The sequence below is a fragment of the Ips typographus genome, linkage group LG14 (assembly GCF_016097725.1).
Source record: "Ips typographus isolate SLU linkage group LG14, UJ_Ityp_2.0, whole genome shotgun sequence".
NCBI lineage: Eukaryota > Metazoa > Arthropoda > Insecta > Coleoptera > Curculionidae > Ips > Ips typographus.
In genome coordinates, this window is record NC_138435.1 from 2,234,814 (window position 1) to 2,257,934 (window position 23,121).

Sequence of the window (23,121 nt, forward strand, 5' to 3'; positions counted from 1 at the left end):
GTGGTTCTCCCCAGTATTCTACATTTATTTACACTAGTCCGTTATCAAATGTTTACTAATTTGAAACACTCTCGAGATTTTAAATTTCATCAACTCATTTAGATAAGCAAATCGAAACGAGGTCGTTTTGAAGCAGAGTGTTAAACAATGTGATTTACCTACTACAGTGTGTTTAGTACAAAATGCCTACAGTGAACGCGGACAACTCGAGCAATGGCACCGATATACAAGTGCAACGCATTTTCAGACCTAGAAGCAGCAGTTTGGGGGCCCACCACCAACATAGAAGGAACCGAACACCCTCCATTATTGAGGTGCAGGACAGGGCTAGAAGACGCATCAGTTTAATGCCTAGTGTGGTAAATATGCTACGCCACTGTGTCTGTCCGCTGTCAAATTAACGTCACCGTAACCTCACATTTGATGTTGACAGTGACAGTTTTGTAATTCCACTTTTTTTTTTTAATCAAAAACAAGATTTACCTTCATGGTACTGAATTGTTAGTTTTTAAACCTTTTTATAGTTTTTTTTCAATGTTATTTTGTGTCTTAAATTAAATTGTACCACGAACGAACGTTCTTTAATGGATACTAGTCATGAGTACGGATATATTCCTCGTGTAGACGATGATGGTGTAAGTAGTCATGAACTTCCTCTAATTAGTACTTTATAATAATTAATATATACCAGGTGGTTTATAGTAATTAGGGTAGAACCAGGCGTTTCCTTTGAATTGTAGACTAAACTTTATTAAATATATCAATTTCTGGTCACTTTAGGGGTGTCATGGCATTAAAATAACAAGTAGCATTGTTAATAATAATGATTAATCAAAAACCGCTTATCAGTTAAATCCAAGGTGATCATCCCTATCAAGAGATTAGATTATAAGTTGCTTGTTCCCAATTTTGTTGCAGAGTGAAGAAGCGACCAGTTCCCTACACTTAAAAGTGATCAGAGGAAAAAATTTAATGAAAAAGGACATATTTGGAGCAAGGTACCACCTTAAATTACCCTTAAAGGTTGAAGTAGCAAAATTTGTGCATTTTTCCAGTGACCCTTATGTAAGAATTGACCTGTTGCCCATAAATGGTGAAGGAACCATTGACTCAGTGCTAACGCGCACCAAGAAAAAAACTTTAAACCCAGAATGGAATGAGGAGTTTATATTTAAGGTGGGTTTTGGGATTGTGTAACAAAACTATGATTAGGGTTTTTTTCCTCTTCAAGGTTAAACCAGCAGAACATAAATTGGTTTTACAAGTGTTTGACGAGAATCGGCTGACGCGCGATGACTTTCTGGGTATGGTCGAATTGTCCTTGTTAAATCTACCTAGAGAGGAAGAAGACCGCGTTATATCCCCCGTAAAATACTTGCTGCGTCCCAGAAGGTAATTTTCCTGTCATTTAGCTGCATGTTTTTTTTTTATCTAAAACACTTGTTTTTGACACCATTTATCGCATATTTCTCTGCATGCTCTTTCGTCTCTCCTTTTGACGTTCGTCTGTCCGTTTGACGCAACGTAGCGGTTTTAGCGCAAAATCGCGCGTTCGGGGCCACCTGGAGATTTACCACGGCTACTTGCACGATCGAGGACCTGTCGTCGTACCGGCCGCCTCAGAGGAAGAGCCAATCAACACCAACGAATGGGAAATTGTGAGTGAAGGACGGGAGGAGACAGCCTCTCAAGTAAGTGTTTAATAACTGTCAAGTGTATGTGTGTGTGTGTGGTAGTTAGTTTGTGATTGGTCAAAAAAAAGATGATCCAGATCAGTTTAGACAAGTTCAGAGTGACTGGTTCTTTAATGATTCTAGCTGAATGTCCAAAGTACTTGTAACTTTTAAATTGTATAATCCATAATATTTGTGTAATTAACTAATACAATGCACAGGTGGACTAAAATCAAATTTTTTCTAGCCTATTTTAGTAAGTTCAAATTCAACGGAATCGCAAACGCCACTTCCGCCAGGCTGGGAGGAACGACAGGACGCCAACGGACGCACTTATTACGTAAATCATATTGCAAGAACGACACAGTGGGAAAGGCCCACCCTAGCGTAAGTGCTCAGTTTTCAAAAGCCTCTACATTCAAGTTGTAGAGGCTTCTGGAAATTTTAAAACCAGTCTTGATAGGTTTGAGACACTTGTAAGGGCCTCTAAACATTTTTGATTGGTTGTCAGTAGTATTTAGGGTCTTCTGGCATTTTTTAAGTGATTATAGTGGTCTATGTCCAATTCAAAACCTCTTGGATGATTGTAGAGACTTCTGGAAATTTTAAAAGAAATCCTGATAGGTTTAAAGCACTTTTAGAAGCTTCTGGACATTTTTGAAACATTTTCAGTAGTATTTAGGGTCTTCTGACATTTTTAAAGTGATTCTAAAGGTCTATGACCAATTCAAAACCTCTTGGATGATTGTAGAGACTTCTGGAAATTTTAAAAGAAGTCCTGATAGGTTTAAAGCACTTTTAGAAGCTTCTGGACATTTTTGAAACATTTTCAGTAGTATTCAAAGTCTTCAGGCATTTTTAAAGTGATTCTAGAGGTATATGTCCATTTCAAAAACTCTTGGACAGTTGCAGAGGCTTCTGGAAATTGTAAAACAAGTTTTCATAAGTTTAAGGCACTTTTAGAGGCCTCTGGACATTTTTGAAAGGTTTTCAGTAGTATTTAGGGTCTTCTGGTATTTTTTAAGTGATTCTAGTGGTCTATGTCCATTTCAAAACCTCTTGGATGATTGTAGAGACTTCTGGAAATTTTAAAAGAAGTCCTGATAGGTTTAAAGCACTTTTAGAAGCTTCTGGACATTTTTGAAACATTTTCAGTAGTATTTAGGGTCTTCTGACATTTTTAAAGTGATTCTAAAGGTCTATGACCAATTCAAAACCTCTTGGATGATTGTAGAGACTTCTGGAAATTTTAAAAGAAGTCCTGATAGGTTTAAAGCACTTTTAGAAGCTTCTGAGCATTTTTGAAACATTTTCAGTAGTATTTAGGGTCTTCTGGCATTTTTAAAGTGATTCTAGAGGTATATGTCCTTTTTAAAAACTCTTGGACAGTTGTAGAGGCTTCTGGAAATTGTAAAACAAGTCTTCATAAGTTGAAGGCACTTTTAGAGGTCTCTGGACATTTTTAAAAGGTTTTCAGTAGTATTTAGGGTCTTCTGGTATTTTTTAAGTGATTCTAGTGGTCTATGTCCTTTTTAAAAACTCTTGGACAGTTGTAGAGGCTTCTGGAAATTGTAAAACAAGTCTTCATAAGTTTAAGGCACTTTTAGAGGCCTCTGGACATTTTTGAAACATTTTCAGTAGTATTTAGGGTCTTCTGGTATTTTTTAAGTGATTCTAGTGGTCTATGTCCATTTTAAAAACTCTTGGACAGTTGTAGAGGCTTCTGGAAATTTTAAAAGAAGTCCTGATAGGTTTAAAACACTTTTAGAAGCTTCTGGACATTTTTGAAACATTTTCAGTAGTATTTAGGGTCTTCTGACATTTTTAAAGTGATTCTAAAGGTCTATGACCAATTCAAAACCTCTTGGATGATTGTAGAGACTTCTGGATATTTTAAAAGAAGTCCTGATAGTTTTGAAGCACTTTTAGAAGCTTCTGAGCATTTTTGAAACATTTTCAGTAGTATTTAGGGTCTTCTGGCATTTTTAAAGTGATTCTAGAGGTATATGTCCTTTTTAAAAACTCTTGGACAGTTGTAGAGGCTTCTGGAAATTGTAAAACAAGTCTTCATAAGTTTAAGGCACTTTTAGAGGCCTCTGGACATTTTTGAAACATTTTCAGTAGTATTTAGGGTCTTCTGGTATTTTTTAAGTGATTCTAGTGGTCTATGTCCATTTTAAAAACTCTTGGACAGTTGTAGAGGCTTCTGGAAATTTTAAAAGAAGTCCTGATAGGTTTAAAACACTTTTAGAAGCTTCTGGACATTTTTGAAACATTTTCAGTAGTATTTAGGGTCTTCTGACATTTTTAAAGTGATTCTAAAGGTCTATGACCAATTCAAAACCTCTTGGATGATTGTAGAGACTTCTGGATATTTTAAAAGAAGTCCTGATAGTTTTGAAGCACTTTTAGAAGCTTCTGAGCATTTTTGAAACATTTTCAGTAGTATTTAGGGTCTTCTGGCATTTTTAAAGTGATTCTAAAGGTCTATGACCATTTCAAAACCTCTTGGATGATTGTAGAGACTTCTGGAAATTTTAAAAGAAGTCCTGATAGTTTTGAAGCACTTTTAGAAGCTTCTGAGCATTTTTGAAACATTTTCAGTAGTATTTAGGGTCTTCTGGCATTTTTAAAGTGATTCTAGTGGTCTATGTCCATTTTAAAGACTCTTGGACAGTTGCAGAGGCTTCTGGAAATTGTAAAACAAGTCTTCATAAGTTTAAGGCACTTTTAGAGGCCTCTGGACATTTTTGAAACATTTTCAGTAGTATTTAGGGTCTTCTGGTATTTTTTAAGTGATTCTAGTGGTCTATGTCCATTTTAAAAACTCTTGGACAGTTGTAGAGGCTTCTGGAAATTTTAAAAGAAGTCCTGATAGGTTTAAAGCACTTTTAGAAGCTTCTGAGCATTTTTGAAACATTTTCAGTAGTATTTAGGGTCTTCTGACATTTTTAAAGTGATTCTAAAGGTCTATGACCATTTCAAAACCTCTTGGATGATTGTAGAGACTTCTGGAAATTTTAAAAGAAGTCCTGATAGGTTTAAAGCACTTTTAGAAGCTTCTGGACATTTTTGAAACATTTTCAGTAGTATTTAGGGTCTTCTGGTATTTTTAAAGTGATTCTAAAGGTCTATGACCAATTCAAAACCTCTTGGATGATTGTAGAGACTTCTGGAAATTTTAAAAGAAGTCCTGATAGGTTTAAAACACTTTTAGAAGCTTCTGGACATTTTTGAAACATTTTCAGTAGTATTTAGGGTCTTCTGACATTTTTAAAGTGATTCTAGAGGTATATGTCCTTTTTAAAAACTCTTGGACAGTTGTAGAGGCTTCTGGAAATTGTAAAACAAGTCTTCATAAGTTTAAGGCACTTTTAGAGGCCTCTGGACATTTTTGAAACATTTTCAGTAGTATTTAGGGTCTTCTGACATTTTTAAAGTGATTCTAAAGGTCTATGACCATTTCAAAACCTCTTGGATGATTGTAGAGACTTCTGGAAATTTTAAAAGAAGTCCTGATAGGTTTAAAGCACTTTTAGAGGCCTCTGGACATTTTTGAAAGGTTTTCAGTAATATTTAGGGTCTTCTGGTATTTTTTAAGTGATTCTAGTGGTCTATGTCCATTTTAAAGACTCTTGGACAGTTGTAGAGGCTTCTGGAAATTGTAAAACAAGTTTTCATAAGTTTAAGGCACTTTTAGAGGCCTCTGGACATTTTTGAAAGGTTTTCAGTAATATTTAGGGTCTTCTGGTATTTTTAAAGTGATTCTATAGGTCTATGTCCATTTCAAAATCTGTTGGACGGTTGTAGAGGCCTTTTTTAATAATTCTTGACAGATTTGAGACACTTCTAGAGAACTCTGGCATTGCACAAATAATAAGCCAATAAGATTTCTTATATGCAGGTATTCAGCAATTTTAAAAACATTTTCTGCAGCCTGTAAGAAACATCTGGCAGTTTTTGGTTGTGTTTAGGCTTTTAGCATTTTCGAAAGGTTCAAAATACTCTTAGACGGTTGTCGAGGCCTCCGAAAATGTTTAGTGTTTTTGTGACGCAATTTGACAGTTGACTGTTTTACGTCAACTGTCACCTGTAATTTTGCTGATATTAATTTGCAGAAATACTACGAACAGTTTAGAAACGGAAGAAGTGACTAGAGGGGACGAGAGACAAGTGTTTGAGCGTCGTTTTCATATAAGCGCCGACGAGCAAAGCAACGGCCGAGGCGAACCCACCAGCAATAATCAGGTTGGTCCCGTTGAATTCTATAATTTAATGGAAATTGCATGCAAACCGTTTAGCCATTGGCCGATGAACCGGACGGCAGTGTAGCCGATGAAACGATCGATCATCTGGATATCCCGCGGGATTCGCGTGTTAGCGACGTCGGTTCGGACGTCTGCGAATCAGATTATAATGGTTCTGTTGAAAGTGACGCGGATAGTCCGAGGAATTCGTTGACGGCGCCCGCCATTCACAGGGTAAACTTGAGCCACGCAATTTGCGCACCCAGATGCTTTCTGTCACGCTTCTAGTGTGATCAATCACCCTGTATAACCAGTGTTTTGTGGCGCTTTTTCAAATCAAATCTTTACACAAAAACTCGTAGAAAATTGCTTGTTTCTTTTGTCGCATTGCTTGCTTCACTAAATGAGAAAATTTTTGAAGCACACATAGAAGAGAGAACTAATGGCAAATGTTCCGGACAAAGCAAAGCGTAAAGTGCCAAAACGGATGTGACGTCATTCCACAGACTTGATCAGGAAGCCTGATTGGACTAACTTTCAAATGACGTCACATCCGTTTCACTGACGCATGTTACTTGCAAATATTTCCATCTCTTTCTGGAACGTTGATTTGCATCTCTGTTCAGCCTGACTGTTGCGATCACCAGCTAAAAACGTATGTTGGTAATTAAATGCGATATTGATTGATTGTCGAAATGATTATAGTTTTAGGTTATCAATTAACCAACCAAGTGTGTTTCAGACTGTGTAGAATACGGTTGAAAAAAGTCACAGTCTGGACCACACTTAACTTAAACTGAGCTTAGAGGTCTCCGACCATTTAAAACAAATTTAAGTCTTGTAGAGGCCTCTGGCACTTTTTAGAAGGTTCTCAATTGCATTTAGAGGTGTCTCTGACACATTCAAAATGGTCCTAGAGGCATCTGGCAATTTAAAACCATTCTAGGATAGTTTAAAACACTTTTAACAAGGTTCTTAGTAGCATACAGAGGCCTTTGGCACATTCAAAACGGTCCTAGAGACCTCTGACAATTTAAAACAAGTCTGGGAAGGTTTAAGACACTTTTAAAAGGTTCTCAATAGCATTTGGAGGTCTTTGCAACTTTCAAAATGTTCTTAGAGGCCTCTGGCAATTTAAAACAGTTATGGAAATCTTTAAAACACTTGTAGAAGGCTCTGGCACTTTTAAGAAGATTCTCAGTAGCATTTAGAGGTCTATGGAACTTTCAAAATGATCTTAGTACCCTCTGGCAAATTAAAACAGTTATGGAAACGTTTAAAACACTTGTAGAGAGTTCTGGTACTTTTAAGAAGGTTTACAGTAGCATTTAGAGGTCTATAGAACTTTCAAAATGGTCTTAGATGCCTCTGGCAGTTTAAAACAGTTCTGGGAAAGTTTAAGACAGTGGTAGAGGGCTCTAGATCTTTTCATAAAGTTCTCAGTTGCATTTAGAGGTCTCTGACACATTCAAAATGATCCTAGAGGCATCTGGCTATTTAAAACCATTCTAAGATAGTTTAAAACACTTTGGCACTTTTAACAAGATTCTCAATAGCATTTGGTGGTCTTTGCAACTTTCAAAATGTTCTTAGAGGCCTCTGGCAATTCAAAACAGTACTGGGAAAGTTCAAGACAGCTGTAGAGGGTTCTAGATCTTTTCATAAAGTTCTCGGTTGCATTTAGAGGTCTCTGACATGTTCAAAATGGTCTTAGAGGTATCTGGCAATTTAAAACAGTTATGGAAACATTTAAGACACTTGTAGAAGGCTCTGGCACTTTTAAGAAGATTCTCAGTAGTACTTAGAGGTCTATGGAACTTTCAAAATGATCTTAGTACCCTCTGGCAAATTAAAACAGTTATGGAAACGTTTAAGACACTTGTAGAGGGTTCTGGTACTTTTAAGAAGGTTTACAGTAGCATTTAGAGGTCTATGGAACTTTCAAAATGATCTTAGTGCCCTCTGGCAAATTAAAACAGTTATGGAAACGTTTAAGACACTTGTAGAGAGTTCTGGTACTTTTAAGAAGGTTTACAGTAGCATTTAGAGGTCTATAGAACTTTCAAAATGGTCTTAGATGCCTCTGGCAGTTTAAAACAGTTCTGGGAAAGTTCAAGACAGCTGTAGAGGGTTCTAGATCTTTTCATTAAGTTCTCAGTTGTATTTAGAGGTCTCTGACATGTTCAAAATGGTCTTAGAGGTATCTGGCAATTTAAAACAGTTATGGAAACCTTTAAAACACTTGTAGAAGGCTCTGGCACTTTTAAGAAGATTCTCAGTAGCATTTAGAGGTCTATGGAACTTTCAAAATGATCTTAGTGCCCTCTGGCAAATTAAAACAGTTATGGAAACGTTTAAGACACTTGTAGAGAGTTCTGGTACTTTTAAGAAGGTTTACAGTAGCATTTAGAGGTCTATGGAACTTTCGAAATGGTCTTAGATGCCTCTGGCAGTTTAAAACAGTTCTGGGAAAGTTCAAGACAGCTGTAGAGGGCTCTAGATCTTTTCATAAAGTTCTCGGTTGCATTTAGAGGTCTCTGACACATTCAAAATGGTCCTAGAGGCATTTGGCTATTTAAAACCATTCTAAGATAGTTTAAAACACTTTGGCACTTTTAACAAGATTCTCAATAGCATTTGGTGGTCTTTGCAACTTTCAAAATGGTCTTAGAGGCCTCTGGCAATTCAAAACAGTACTGGGAAAGTTCAAGACAGCTGTAGAGGGTTCTAGATCTTTTCATAAAGTTCTCAGTTGTATTTAGAGGTCTCTGACATGTTCAAAATGGTCTTAGAGGTATCTGGCAATTTAAAATCATTCTAGGATGGTTTAAAACAGTTTTAGACGCCTTTGGCACTTTTAACAAGGTTCTCAGTGACATTTAGAGGTCTATGAAACTCTCAAAATGGTCCTATAGGCCTATGATAATTTAAAACAAGTCTGGGAAGGTTTAAGACACTTCTAAAAACGTCTGGCACTTTTTAGAAGGTGATTAATAGCATTTGGAGGTCCTTGGAACTTTTAAAATGGTCTTAGATGCCTCTGGCAGTTTAAAACAGTTCTGGGAAAGTTTAAGACAGTGGTAGAGGGCTCTAGAACTATTCAGAAAGTAAAACAAAAACGTCAAAATAATCTGACGTTTAGTTGAACTGTCAAACTGACAAAAGCTGGTAATATGATCGATCTTCGTCTAATGAAATGATATAAAGGATGTGACGCAACAGTCACAAGTCACTGAACAGAGATTAAGTAGTTTTCTCTTCTTGTGTGATTCCTCTAGTGATAAAAAAGGCGTCCTTCCAGATATTTCTACGGTTATGTGTAAAATATTATTATGGAACGAATATCGGTTGGATCGTAAATATCTACCCTGTTCACAGAGTTTCGATCATGTGGACAGTAATAGTTCGTCCCGACGGGACTCACCAGTGTCCACAACTAGCAATAATGTGTCTCAGAACGATTTGACGGCTGTGGGCGATGATTTACCACCAGGATGGAGTGTACAGAGGTACAGTTGAGCGGTGAAATGAGTTACAGGGTGAACTGAAAATGTTGGTTAGGGCACCAAACGGTCGTTTGTTCTTTATCGATCATCGCGAACGAACCACGTCATGGGTGGACCCGAGAACTGGACGGGCCAGTCCGATGCCGAATCAAAACGCCGTGCAACCGGTAAATCGTAAGCCGGACGACGATTTGGGACCGTTGCCCGAAGGTTGGGAGGAACGAGTCCACAGCGACGGACGCATATTCTTCATCGATCACAGTAAATCAGTTGCCCCCTAACAACTAACCTAAAACTAATAACACTCTACTATTCTTAAGACACTAGAACAACACAATGGGACGATCCTAGACTGTCCAATCCTCAGATAGCCGGACCGGCTATTCCGTACTCGAGAGACTACAAACGAAAGTACGAATACATGAAAACCCAACTGCGGAAACCGGTAAATTGTATAGAATCGTTTGAGACACGAGTAGTAAGGTTTTTCTTGCGCAGACCAACGTTCCTAACAAGTTCGAAATCAAAGTACGTCGAAGAAGCATTTTGGAAGACTCCTTCAGAGTGATAACGAACGTGCCTCGAGTAGATTTACTCAAGACTAAGTTGTGGATAGAGTTTGAGGGTGAAGTAGGCTTGGACTATGGCGGATTAGCCAGGGAATGGTTCTACTTGCTGTCGAAGGAAATGTTCAATCCCTACTACGGATTATTTGAATACTCTGCCATGTAAGTTGGTGTCGAATGAAGTTGAGCGAAGGGAAATAACGATAAAAGTCCATTTTTTCTTTAAAAAAACACAATCAACCAAACGGAAATATTTGCTTTTCCATGTAATTGCTACCATTAGAATTAGAGTCCGGAAAAAAAAGCATAAAAATTGAACAGTCAAAGAGCATATTGAAGGATCACAAACTCAAAAATCTTTAGATGGTTCTAGAATTTTTTTCTTTGAAAGCTTCTAGATTGTTTTGATGTCTTTTGGGAAATTCTAGACTAGTCGAAAAGCTTTTGGAATCCCTTAGATAGTTTTGAAGCATTTTGGAGTTTCTGTAGTGTTTTGAAACCTTTTTAAACCACTTTAGGAGCATTGAATGTTCTGGACTACTTTAAAGCCGTTTGAAACCTCGTAGACGGTTCTAGAAACTTTTGAAAGCTTTTAAACTGCTTTAGAAGCATACAGAAACTTTTAGACTGTCTTGAAGAATGTTTTAAGAGCTTCTAGAGTCTTCTAAAAGCTTTTGGAAGGCTTACGAAGCATTTGAACACTTATGGGAGCTTTTAAAATGCTTTCGAAGCATACGGAAAGCTTTTAGACTGTCTTGAAATTTTTTGAGAGCTTCTCGAATAGTTGAAGTTCATTTTGAAAGCTTCAGAGTGTTTTAAAAGCTTTTAGACTGTTTTAGAAGGCTTTCGACTGCTTGGAAAGCATTTTAGAGTTCCCTTAGTGTTTTAAAACCTTTTCAGACTACTTTAAGAGCATTTGAAAAGTGTTTTACCAGTTTGAACAGCATTGAAGGTTCTGGACTACTTTGAATTCATTTGAAACCTTATAGACGGTTCTAGAAACTTTTGGAAGCTGTTAAACTACTCTAGAAGCATACGGAAGCTTTTAGACTGTTTTTAAATCTTTTGGGAGCTTCTAGAATAGTTGAAGTTCATTTGGAAGGTGTTTTAAAAGCTTTTAGACAGTTTTTGAAGGCTTTCGACTGCTTGGAAAGCATTTTAGAGTTCCCTTAGTGTTTTAAAACCTTTTTAGACTACTTTAAGAGCATTTGAAAAGTGTTTTAACAGTTTGAACAGCATTGAAGGTTCTGGACTGCTTTGAATTCATTTGAAACCTTATAGACGGTTCTAGACACTTTTGGAAGCTGTTAAACTGCTCTAGAAGCATACGGAAGCTTTTAAACTGTATTGAAATCTTTTGAGAGCTTCTATAGATAAGTTTAGAAGCTTTTGTAAGCTTCCAGGCTATTTTGTAAGCTTTTGCAAGGCATTTTGGAGCTTGTATAGTTTTTTTGGAAACATTTTGACTGCTTCAGGAGCATTTGGAAATTATAGGGTCGGTTTAAATTTGTAAATTGATAATTACCCACTGTGCAACAGATAATTGGTATGTTTTTGGCAATGTGTGTGATGACAATGACGTGTTTTTGCGTAATTCGTTCACATTAGCTGTCAAACCAATCCTAGAAATCCGGAGTCTAATTATAATTAAAAAAGTCGGAAATCTCGAAAACGGTTAGAACTACGGAAATTTGGTAAGATACCAAAAATGTTCAGAACGACTTTCTGCTTCCAAGGGTAAAGAAAGTTTTCTTGGAAAATCACTTTTGTGAACCTAAATCGTAATTTCCTCCTGGCTCCTCACATGTTTCGTTGCGCTATTTACACGTTTATTCAAGGGACAATTATACCCTACAAATCAACCCAACGTCCGGACTGTGCAACGAAGAACACTTGGCGTACTTTAAATTTATCGGTAGGGTCGCTGGTATGGCCGTCTACCACGGTAAATTGCTGGATGGTTAGTTTATATGGGCCAATCACCGTACAGGGTGTCCGGATTTAGTGGGTTATGACAGGAAACTATTCTCGGTTAGAGAGGAAAAAAAAAGTACGTGTCAGTTTGCGGCGCTAGAGGGCGTTTTTCAAACTTCACCCATTTTGGAAACTCCTATGAAAGTGCCGCAAAAACATTCTTCCGTTTTCTCAAAAACGTACCTAATTTTATTATTTTAAATTAAAATGACAGTTGGCTATATAACTTAATCCTAAAAGCCAAGTTGGCTTTGACTCAAATTTTGACATCAGCTGTCAAAAGTGACGTTTATTTATTTCTATGACAATACTTGAATGTTTACAATTACTGCGTTTTTTAACTTTGTAGTCAATTTTTTTAATTTTTAATTATTTTCTACCGTTTTCCTGTCAAAACATACTGAATCCGGACACCCTGTACATCGGCCTTAACTATCACTATAAGACGTTTGCAGCATTCTTCATAAGACCGTTTTACAAAATGATGCTGTCAAAAACGATCGATTTGAAGGATATGGAATCGGTCGATTCGGAATATTACAAATCGTTGTTGTGGATCAAAGAGAACGATCCGTCCGGTTTGGATTTGACGTTTTCGGTGGACGAAGAATCGTTCGGTCATACCACTGTACACGAATTGATCGAGGGCGGGGCCAATATTCCGTTGGATAACTCCAACAAGGACGATTACATCAAGTAGGTGTTTGGTTGAAAAGAATTTTGGCAACATGGTGGGAGTTTCAGGTGTATAATCCAGTGGCGTTTCGTGGGACGAGTGCAACAACAAATGAACGCGTTTTTGGACGGTTTCAGCGAACTGGTCCCGTTGACCGTAATCAAAATATTCGACGAGCACGAACTGGAGCTGCTCATGTGCGGTATTCAACACATCGACGTTAAAGATTGGAAAGTGAACACCCTGTACAAAGGGGACTACCACGCCAATCATATTGTGGTGCAATATTTCTGGAGGGTGAGCATTTCTGTTACACTCGAACAAAATCACTTAAAAACACGTTGAAAGGTCGTGTTGTCGTTCAATAACGAAATGAGAGCGAGACTGTTGCAATTCGTGACCGGAACGTCCCGAGTGCCTATGAATGGTTTTAAAGAGTTGTACGGCAGTAACGGACCTCAATTGTTTACAATAGAAAAGTGGGGAACGACGGATAACTTCCCGAGGGCGCACACTTGGTAAGTTTTTACTAAAAACTTTTCACTAATTTTTAGACACCCGCTGCTTTCGCCCTAATTTACTCCCTTATTTGACAAGATACGTCAAAATGTCATAGAAAACAAAAGAGAGAGCAGATTTCAAGCTTTCCAAAAATATCCCCACATGAGTTGATTGATAATACCGTTTGGCCGCTAGAGGGCGTCAAAGTTGCTTCACCATAAAATCAGTAATTTTTAGACACCCGCTGCTTTCGCCCTAATTTACTCCCTTATTTGACAAGATACGTCAAAATGTCATAGAAAACAAAAGAAAGAGCAGATTACAAGCTTTCCAAAAATATCCCCACATGAGTTGATTGGTCATACCGTTTGGCCGCTAGAGGGCGTCAAAGTTGCTTCACCATAAAATCGCACATTTTTAGACACCCGCTGCTTTGACATTAATTTACTCCCTTACTTGACAGGATACGTCAAAATGTCATAGAAAACAAAAGATAGAGCAGATTACAAGCTTTCCAAAAATATCCCCACATGAGTTGTTTGGTCATATCGTTTGGCCGCTAGAGGGCGTCAAAGTTGCTTCACCATGAAATCGCACATTTTTAGACACCCGCTGCTTTGACATTAATTTACTCCCTTACTTGACAAGATACGTCAAAATGTCATAGAAAACAAAAGATAGAGCAGATTACAAGCTTTCGAAAAATATCCCTACATGAGTTGATTGATAGTACCGTTTGGCCACTAGAGGGCGTCAAAGTTGCTTCACCATAAAATCACTAATTTTTAGACACCCGCTGCTTTCGCCCTAATTTACTCCCTTATTTGACAAGATACGTCAAAATGTCATAGAAAACAAAAGAGAGAGCAGATTACAAGCTTTCCAAAAATATCCCCACATGAGTTGATTGGTCATACCGTTTGGCCGCTAGAGGGCGTCAAAGTTGCTTCACCATAAAATCGCACATTTTTAGACACCCGCTGCTTTCGCCCTAATTTACTCCCTTATTTGACAAGATACGTCAAAATGTCATAGAAAACAAAAGAAAGAGCAGACTACAAGCTTTCCAAAAATATCCCCACATGAGTTGATTGGTCATACCGTTTGGCCGCTAGAGGGCGTCAAAGTTGCTTCACCATAAAATCGCACATTTTCAGACACCCGCTGCTTTGACATTAATTTACTCCCTTATTTGACAAGATACGTCAAAATGTCATAGAAAACAAAAGAGAGAGCAGATTTCAAGCTTTTGAAAAATATCCTCACATGAGTTGATTGGTCATACCGTTTGGCCGCTAGAGGGCGTCAAAGTTGCTTCACCATAAAATCGCACATTTTTAGACACCCGCTGCTTTGACATTAATTTACTCCCTTACTTGACAAGATACGTCAAAATGTCATAGAAAACAAAAGATAGAGCAGATTACAAGCTTTCCAAAAATATCCCCACATGAGTTGTTTGGTCATACCGTTTGGCCGCTAGAGGGCGTCAAAGTTGCTTCACCATAAAATCACTAATTTTTAGACACCCGCTGTTTTCGCCCTAATTTACTCCCTTATTTGACAAGATACGTCAAAATGTCATAGAAAACAAAAGAAAGAGCAGATTACAAGCTTTCCAAAAATATCCCCACATGAGTTGATTGGTCATACCGTTTGGCCGCTAGAGGGCGTCAAAGTTGCTTCACCATAAAATCACTAATTTTTAGACACCCGCTGCTTTCGCCCTAATTTACTCCCTTATTTGACAAGATACGTCAAAATGTCATAGAAAACAAAAGAGAGAGCAGATTTCAAGCTTTCCAAAAATATCCCCACATGAGTTGATTGATAATACCGTTTGGCCGCTAGAGGGCGTCAAAGTTGCTTCACCATAAAATCAGTAATTTTTAGACACCCGCTGCTTTCGCCCTAATTTACTCCCTTATTTGACAAGATACGTCAAAATGTCATAGAAAACAAAAGAAAGAGCAGATTACAAGCTTTCCAAAAATATCCCCACATGAGTTGATTGGTCATACCGTTTGGCCGCTAGAGGGCGTCAAAGTTGCTTCACCATAAAATCGCACATTTTTAGACACCCGCTGCTTTGACATTAATTTACTCCCTTACTTGACAGGATACGTCAAAATGTCATAGAAAACAAAAGATAGAGCAGATTACAAGCTTTCCAAAAATATCCCCACATGAGTTGTTTGGTCATATCGTTTGGCCGCTAGAGGGCGTCAAAGTTGCTTCACCATGAAATCGCACATTTTTAGACACCCGCTGCTTTGACATTAATTTACTCCCTTACTTGACAAGATACGTCAAAATGTCATAGAAAACAAAAGATAGAGCAGATTACAAGCTTTCGAAAAATATCCCTACATGAGTTGATTGATAGTACCGTTTGGCCACTAGAGGGCGTCAAAGTTGCTTCACCATAAAATCACTAATTTTTAGACACCCGCTGCTTTCGCCCTAATTTACTCCCTTATTTGACAAGATACGTCAAAATGTCATAGAAAACAAAAGAGAGAGCAGATTACAAGCTTTCCAAAAATATCCCCACATGAGTTGATTGGTCATACCGTTTGGCCGCTAGAGGGCGTCAAAGTTGCTTCACCATAAAATCGCACATTTTTAGACACCCGCTGCTTTCGCCCTAATTTACTCCCTTATTTGACAAGATACGTCAAAATGTCATAGAAAACAAAAGAAAGAGCAGACTACAAGCTTTCCAAAAATATCCCCACATGAGTTGATTGGTCATACCGTTTGGCCGCTAGAGGGCGTCAAAGTTGCTTCACCATAAAATCGCACATTTTCAGACACCCGCTGCTTTGACATTAATTTACTCCCTTATTTGACAAGATACGTCAAAATGTCATAGAAAACAAAAGAGAGAGCAGATTTCAAGCTTTTGAAAAATATCCTCACATGAGTTGATTGGTCATACCGTTTGGCCGCTAGAGGGCGTCAAAGTTGCTTCACCATAAAATCGCACATTTTTAGACACCCGCTGCTTTGACATTAATTTACTCCCTTACTTGACAAGATACGTCAAAATGTCATAGAAAACAAAAGATAGAGCAGATTACAAGCTTTCCAAAAATATCCCCACATGAGTTGTTTGGTCATACCGTTTGGCCGCTAGAGGGCGTCAAAGTTGCTTCACCATAAAATCACTAATTTTTAGACACCCGCTGTTTTCGCCCTAATTTACTCCCTTATTTGACAAGATACGTCAAAATGTCATAGAAAACAAAAGAAAGAGCAGATTACAAGCTTTCCAAAAATATCCCCACATGAGTTGATTGGTCATACCGTTTGGCCGCTAGAGGGCGTCAAAGTTGCTTCACCATAAAATCACTAATTTTTAGACACCCGCTGCTTTCGCCCTAATTTACTCCCTTATTTGACAAGATACGTCAAAATGTCATAGAAAACAAAAGAAAGAGCAGATTACAAGCTTTCCAAAAATATCCCCACATGAGTTGATTGGTCATACCGTTTGGCCGCTAGAGGGCGTCAAAGTTGCTTCACCATAAAATCGCACATTTTTAGACACCCGCTGCTTTGACATTAATTTACTCCCTTACTTGACAGGATACGTCAAAATGTCATAGAAAACAAAAGATAGAGCAGATTACAAGCTTTCCAAAAATATCCCCACATGAGTTGTTTGGTCATATCGTTTGGCCGCTAGAGGGCGTCAAAGTTGCTTCACCATGAAATCGCACATTTTTAGACACCCGCTGCTTTGACATTAATTTACTCCCTTACTTGACAAGATACGTCAAAATGTCATAGAAAACAAAAGATAGAGCAGATTACAAGCTTTCGAAAAATATCCCTACATGAGTTGATTGATAGTACCGTTTGGCCACTAGAGGGCGTCAAAGTTGCTTCACCATAAAATCACTAATTTTTAGACACCCGCTGCTTTCGCCCTAATTTACTCCCTTATTTGACAAGATACGTCAAAATGTCATAGAAAACAAAAGAGAGAGCAGATTACAAGCTTTCCAAAAATATCCCCACATGAGTTGATTGGTCATACCGTTTGGCCGCTAGAGGGCGTCAAAGTTGCTTCACCATAAAATCGCACATTTTTAGACACCCGCTGCTTTCGCCCTAATTTACTCCCTTATTTGACAAGATACGTCAAAATGTCATAGAAAACAAAAGAAAGAGCAGATTACAAGCTTTCCAAAAATATCCCCACATGAGTTGATTGGTCATACCGTTTGGCCGCTAGAGGGCGTCAAAGTTGCTTCACCATAAAATCGCACATTTTCAGACACCCGCTGCTTTGACATTAATTTACTCCCTTATTTGACAAGATACGTCAAAATGTCATAGAAAACAAAAGAGAGAGCAGATTTCAACCTTTTGAAAAATATCCTCACATGAGTTGATTGGTCATACCGTTTGGCCGCTAGAGGGCGTCAAAGTTGCTTCACCATAAAATCGCACATTTTTAGACACCCGCTGCTTTGACATTAATTTACTCCCTTACTTGACAAGATACGTCAAAATGTCATAGAAAACAAAAGATAGAGCAGATTACAAGCTTTCCAAAAATATCCCCACATGAGTTGTTTGGTCATACCGTTTGGCCGCTAGAGGGCGTCAAAGTTGCTTCACCATAAAATCACTAATTTTTAGACACCCGCTGTTTTCGCCCTAATTTACTCCCTTATTTGACAAGATACGTCAAAATGTCATAGAAAACAAAAGAAAGAGCAGATTACAAGCTTTCCAAAAATATCCCCACATGAGTTGATTGGTCATACCGTTTGGCCGCTAGAGGGCGTCAAAGTTGCTTCACCATAAAATCACTAATTTTTAGACACCCGCTGTTTTCGCCCTAATTTACTCCCTTATTTGACAAGATACGTCAAAATGTCATAGAAAACAAAAGAAAGAGCAGATTACAAGCTTTCCAAAAATATCCCCACATGAGTTGATTGGTCATACCGTTTGGCCGCTAGAGGGCGTCAAAGTTGCTTCACCATAAAATCGCACATTTTTAGACACCCGCTGCTTTGACATTAATTTACTCCCTTACTTGACAGGATACGTCAAAATGTCATAGAAAACAAAAGATAGAGCAGATTACAAGCTTTCCAAAAATATCCCCACATGAGTTGTTTGGTCATATCGTTTGGCCGCTAGAGGGCGTCAAAGTTGCTTCACCATGAAATCGCACATTTTTAGACACCCGCTGCTTTGACATTAATTTACTCCCTTACTTGACAAGATACGTCAAAATGTCATAGAAAACAAAAGATAGAGCAGATTACAAGCTTTCGAAAAATATCCCCACATGAGTTGATTGATAGTACCGTTTGGCCACTAGAGGGCGTCAAAGTTGCTTCACCATAAAATCACTAATTTTTAGACACCCGCTGCTTTCGCCCTAATTTACTCCCTTATTTGACAAGATACGTCAAAATGTCATAGAAAACAAAAGAGAGAGCAGATTACAAGCTTTCCAAAAATATCCCCACATGAGTTGATTGGTCATACCGTTTGGCCGCTAGAGGGCGTCAAAGTTGCTTCACCATAAAATCGCACATTTTTAGACACCCGCTGCTTTCGCCCTAATTTACTCCCTTATTTGACAAGATACGTCAAAATGTCATAGAAAACAAAAGAAAGAGCAGACTACAAGCTTTCCAAAAATATCCCCACATGAGTTGATTGGTCATACCGTTTGGCCGCTAGAGGGCGTCAAAGTTGCTTCACCATAAAATCGCACATTTTCAGACACCCGCTGCTTTGACATTAATTTACTCCCTTACTTGACAAGATACGTCAAAATGTCATAGAAAACAAAAGAAAGAGCAGATTACAAGCTTTCCAAAAATATCCCCACATGAGTTGATTGGTCATACCGTTTGGCCGCTAGAGGGCGTCAAAGTTGCTTCACCATAAAATCGCACATTTTTAGACACCCGCTGCTTTGACATTAATTTACTCCCTTATTTGACAAGATACGTCAAAATGTCATAGAAAACAAAAGATAGAGCAGATTACAAGCTTTCCAAAAATATCCCCACATGAGTTGTTTGGTCATATCGTTTGGCCGCTAGAGGGCGTCAAAGTTGCTTCACCATAAAATCACTAATTTTTAGACACCCGCTGCTTTCGCCCTAATTTACTCCCTTATTTGACAAGATACGTCAAAATGTCATAGGAAACAAAAGATAGAGCAGATTTCAAGCTTTCCAAAAATATCCCCACATGAGTTGATTGGTCATATCGTTTGGCCGCTAGAGGGCGTCAAAGTTGCTTCACCATAAAATCGCACATTTTTAGACACCCGCTGCTTTGACATTAATTTACTCCCTTACTTGACAAGATACGTCAAAATGTCATAGAAAACAAAAGATAGAGCAGATTACAAGCTTTCCAAAAATATCCCCACATGAGTTGATTGGTCATATCGTTTGGCCGCTAGAGGGCGTCAAAGTTGCTTCACCATAAAATCGCACATTTTTAGACACCCGCTGCTTTGACATTAATTTACTCCCTTACTTGACAAGATACGTCAAAATGTCATAGAAAACAAAAGATAGAGCAGATTACAAGCTTTCCAAAAATATCCCCACATGAGTTGATTGGTCATATCGTTTGGCCGCTAGAGGGCGTCAAAGTTGCTTCACCATAAAATCGCACATTTTTAGACACCCGCTGCTTTGACATTAATTTACTCCCTTATTTGACAAGATACGTCAAAATGTCATAGAAAACAAAAGAAAGAGCAGATTACAAGCTTTCCAAAAATATCCCCACATGAGTTGATTGGTCATACCGTTTGGCCGCTAGAGGGCGTCAAAGTTGCTTCACCATAAAATCGCACATTTTTAGACACCCGCTGCTTTGACATTAATTTACTCCCTTACTTGACAAGATACGTCAAAATGTCATAGAAAACAAAAGATAGAGCAGATTACAAGCTTTCCAAAAATATCCCCACATGAGTTGATTGGTCATACCGTTTGGCCGCTAGAGGGCGTCAAAGTTGCTTCACCATAAAATCGCACATTTTTAGACACCCGCTGCTTTGACATTAATTTACTCCCTTATTTGACAAGATACGTCAAAATGTCATAGAAAACAAAAGATAGAGCAGATTACAAGCTTTCCAAAAATATCCCCACATGAGTTGTTTGGTCATATCGTTTGGCCGCTAGAGGGCGTCAAAGTTGCTTCACCATAAAATCACTAATTTTTAGACACCCGCTGCTTTCGCCCTAATTTACTCCCTTATTTGACAAGATACGTCAAAATGTCATAGGAAACAAAAGATAGAGCAGATTTCAAGCTTTCCAAAAATATCCCCACATGAGTTGATTGGTCATATCGTTTGGCCGCTAGAGGGCGTCAAAGTTGCTTCACCATAAAATCGCACATTTTTAGACACCCGCTGCTTTGACATTAATTTACTCCCTTACTTGACAAGATACGTCAAAATGTCATAGAAAACAAAAGATAGAGCAGATTACAAGCTTTCCAAAAATATCCCCACATGAGTTGATTGGTCATATCGTTTGGCCGCTAGAGGGCGTCAAAGTTGCTTCACCATAAAATCGCACATTTTTAGACACCCGCTGCTTTGACATTAATTTACTCCCTTATTTGACAAGATACGTCAAAATGTCATAGAAAACAAAAGAAAGAGCAGATTACAAGCTTTCCAAAAATATCCCCACATGAGTTGATTGGTCATACCGTTTGGCCGCTAGAGGGCGTCAAAGTTGCTTCACCATAAAATCGCACATTTTTAGACACCCGCTGCTTTGACATTAATTTACTCCCTTACTTGACAAGATACGTCAAAATGTCATAGAAAACAAAAGATAGAGCAGATTACAAGCTTTCCAAAAATATCCCCACATGAGTTGATTGGTCATACCGTTTGGCCGCTAGAGGGCGTCAAAGTTGCTTCACCATAAAATCGCACATTTTTAGACACCCGCTGCTTTGACATTAATTTACTCCCTTATTTGACAAGATACGTCAAAATGTCATAGAAAACAAAAGATAGAGCAGATTACAAGCTTTCCAAAAATATCCCCACATGAGTTGTTTGGTCATATCGTTTGGCCGCTAGAGGGCGTCAAAGTTGCTTCACCATAAAATCACTAATTTTTAGACACCCGCTGCTTTCGCCCTAATTTACTCCCTTATTTGACAAGATACGTCAAAATGTCATAGGAAACAAAAGATAGAGCAGATTTCAAGCTTTCCAAAAATATCCCCACATGAGTTGATTGGTCATATCGTTTGGCCGCTAGAGGGCGTCAAAGTTGCTTCACCATAAAATCGCACATTTTTAGACACCCGCTGCTTTGACATTAATTTACTCCCTTACTTGACAAGATACGTCAAAATGTCATAGAAAACAAAAGATAGAGCAGATTACAAGCTTTCCAAAAATATCCCCACATGAGTTGATTGGTCATATCGTTTGGCCGCTAGAGGGCGTCAAAGTTGCTTCACCATAAAATCGCACATTTTTAGACACCCGCTGCTTTGACATTAATTTACTCCCTTATTTGACAAGATACGTCAAAATGTCATAGAAAACAAAAGAAAGAGCAGATTACAAGCTTTCCAAAAATATCCCCACATGAGTTGATTGGTCATACCGTTTGGCCGCTAGAGGGCGTCAAAGTTGCTTCACCATAAAATCGCACATTTTTAGACACCCGCTGCTTTGACATTAATTTACTCCCTTACTTGACAAGATACGTCAAAATGTCATAGAAAACAAAAGATAGAGCAGATTACAAGCTTTCCAAAAATATCCCCACATGAGTTGATTGGTCATACCGTTTGGCCGCTAGAGGGCGTCAAAGTTGCTTCACCATAAAATCACTAATTTTTAGACACCCGCTGTTTTCGCCCTAATTTACTCCCTTATTTGACAAGATACGTCAAAATGTCATAGAAAACAAAAGAAAGAGCAGATTACAAGCTTTCCAAAAATATCCCCACATGAGTTGTTTGGTCATATCGTTTGGCCGCTAGAGGGCGTCAAAGTTGCTTCACCATAAAATCGCACATTTTTAGACACCCGCTGCTTTGACATTAATTTACTCCCTTATTTGACAAGATACGTCAAAATGTCATAGAAAACAAAAGATAGAGCAGATTACAAGCTTTCCAAAAATATCCCCACATGAGTTGATTGGTCATACCGTTTGGCCGCTAGAGGGCGTCAAAGTTGCTTCACCATAAAATCACTAATTTTTAGACACCCGCTGTTTTCGCCCTAATTTACTCCCTTATTTGACAAGATACGTCAAAATGTCATAGAAAACAAAAGAAAGAGCAGATTACAAGCTTTCCAAAAATATCCCCACATGAGTTGTTTGGTCATATCGTTTGGCCGCTAGAGGGCGTCAAAGTTGCTTCACCATAAAATCGCACATTTTTAGACACCCGCTGCTTTGACATTAATTTACTCCCTTATTTGACAAGATACGTCAAAATGTCATAGAAAACAAAAGATAGAGCAGATTACAAGCTTTCCAAAAATATCCCCACATGAGTTGATTGGTCATACCGTTTGGCCGCTAGAGGGCGTCAAAGTTGCTTCACCATAAAATCGCACATTTTTAGACACCCGCTGCTTTGACATTAATTTACTCCCTTACTTGACAAGATACGTCAAAATGTCATAGAAAACAAAAGATAGAGCAGATTACAAGCTTTCCAAAAATATCCCCACATGAGTTGATTGGTCATACCGTTTGGCCGCTAGAGGGCGTCAAAGTTGCTTCACCATAAAATCACTAATTTTTAGACACCCGCTGTTTTCGCCCTAATTTACTCCCTTATTTGACAAGATACGTCAAAATGTCATAGAAAACAAAAGAAAGAGCAGATTACAAGCTTTCCAAAAATATCCCCACATGAGTTGTTTGGTCATATCGTTTGGCCGCTAGAGGGCGTCAAAGTTGCTTCACCATAAAATCG

At 38.3% G+C, this 23,121-nt stretch overlaps 1 protein-coding gene across 4 annotated transcripts in view; it reads left to right on the plus strand.

Annotated features, from left to right (window-relative positions):
* Positions 1-23,121, plus strand: part of LOC145737819 (E3 ubiquitin-protein ligase Nedd-4-like) — a 24,404-nt gene continuing 1,283 nt past the window's right edge. The window contains exons 1-16 of one of the 4 annotated variants that reach the window (XM_081992650.1): positions 1-359; positions 919-998; positions 1,056-1,176; positions 1,232-1,392; positions 1,538-1,691; positions 1,921-2,060; positions 5,792-5,921; positions 5,975-6,154; positions 9,299-9,429; positions 9,482-9,687; positions 9,747-9,871; positions 9,925-10,154; positions 11,831-11,952; positions 12,422-12,662; positions 12,711-12,939; positions 12,991-13,160. In XM_081992650.1, the coding sequence (XP_081848776.1) occupies positions 183-359; positions 919-998; positions 1,056-1,176; positions 1,232-1,392; positions 1,538-1,691; positions 1,921-2,060; positions 5,792-5,921; positions 5,975-6,154; positions 9,299-9,429; positions 9,482-9,687; positions 9,747-9,871; positions 9,925-10,154; positions 11,831-11,952; positions 12,422-12,662; positions 12,711-12,939; positions 12,991-13,160 (2,597 nt within the window). In that variant the 5' untranslated portion in view covers positions 1-182. Of the gene's footprint in view, positions 360-445; positions 636-918; positions 999-1,055; positions 1,177-1,231; positions 1,393-1,528; positions 1,692-1,920; positions 2,061-5,791; positions 5,922-5,974; positions 6,155-9,298; positions 9,430-9,481; positions 9,688-9,746; positions 9,872-9,924; positions 10,155-11,830; positions 11,953-12,421; positions 12,663-12,710; positions 12,940-12,990; positions 13,161-23,121 lie in introns of those variants that run through there. The other 3 variants (XM_081992649.1, XM_081992651.1, XM_081992652.1) reach the window with 3 other exon arrangements.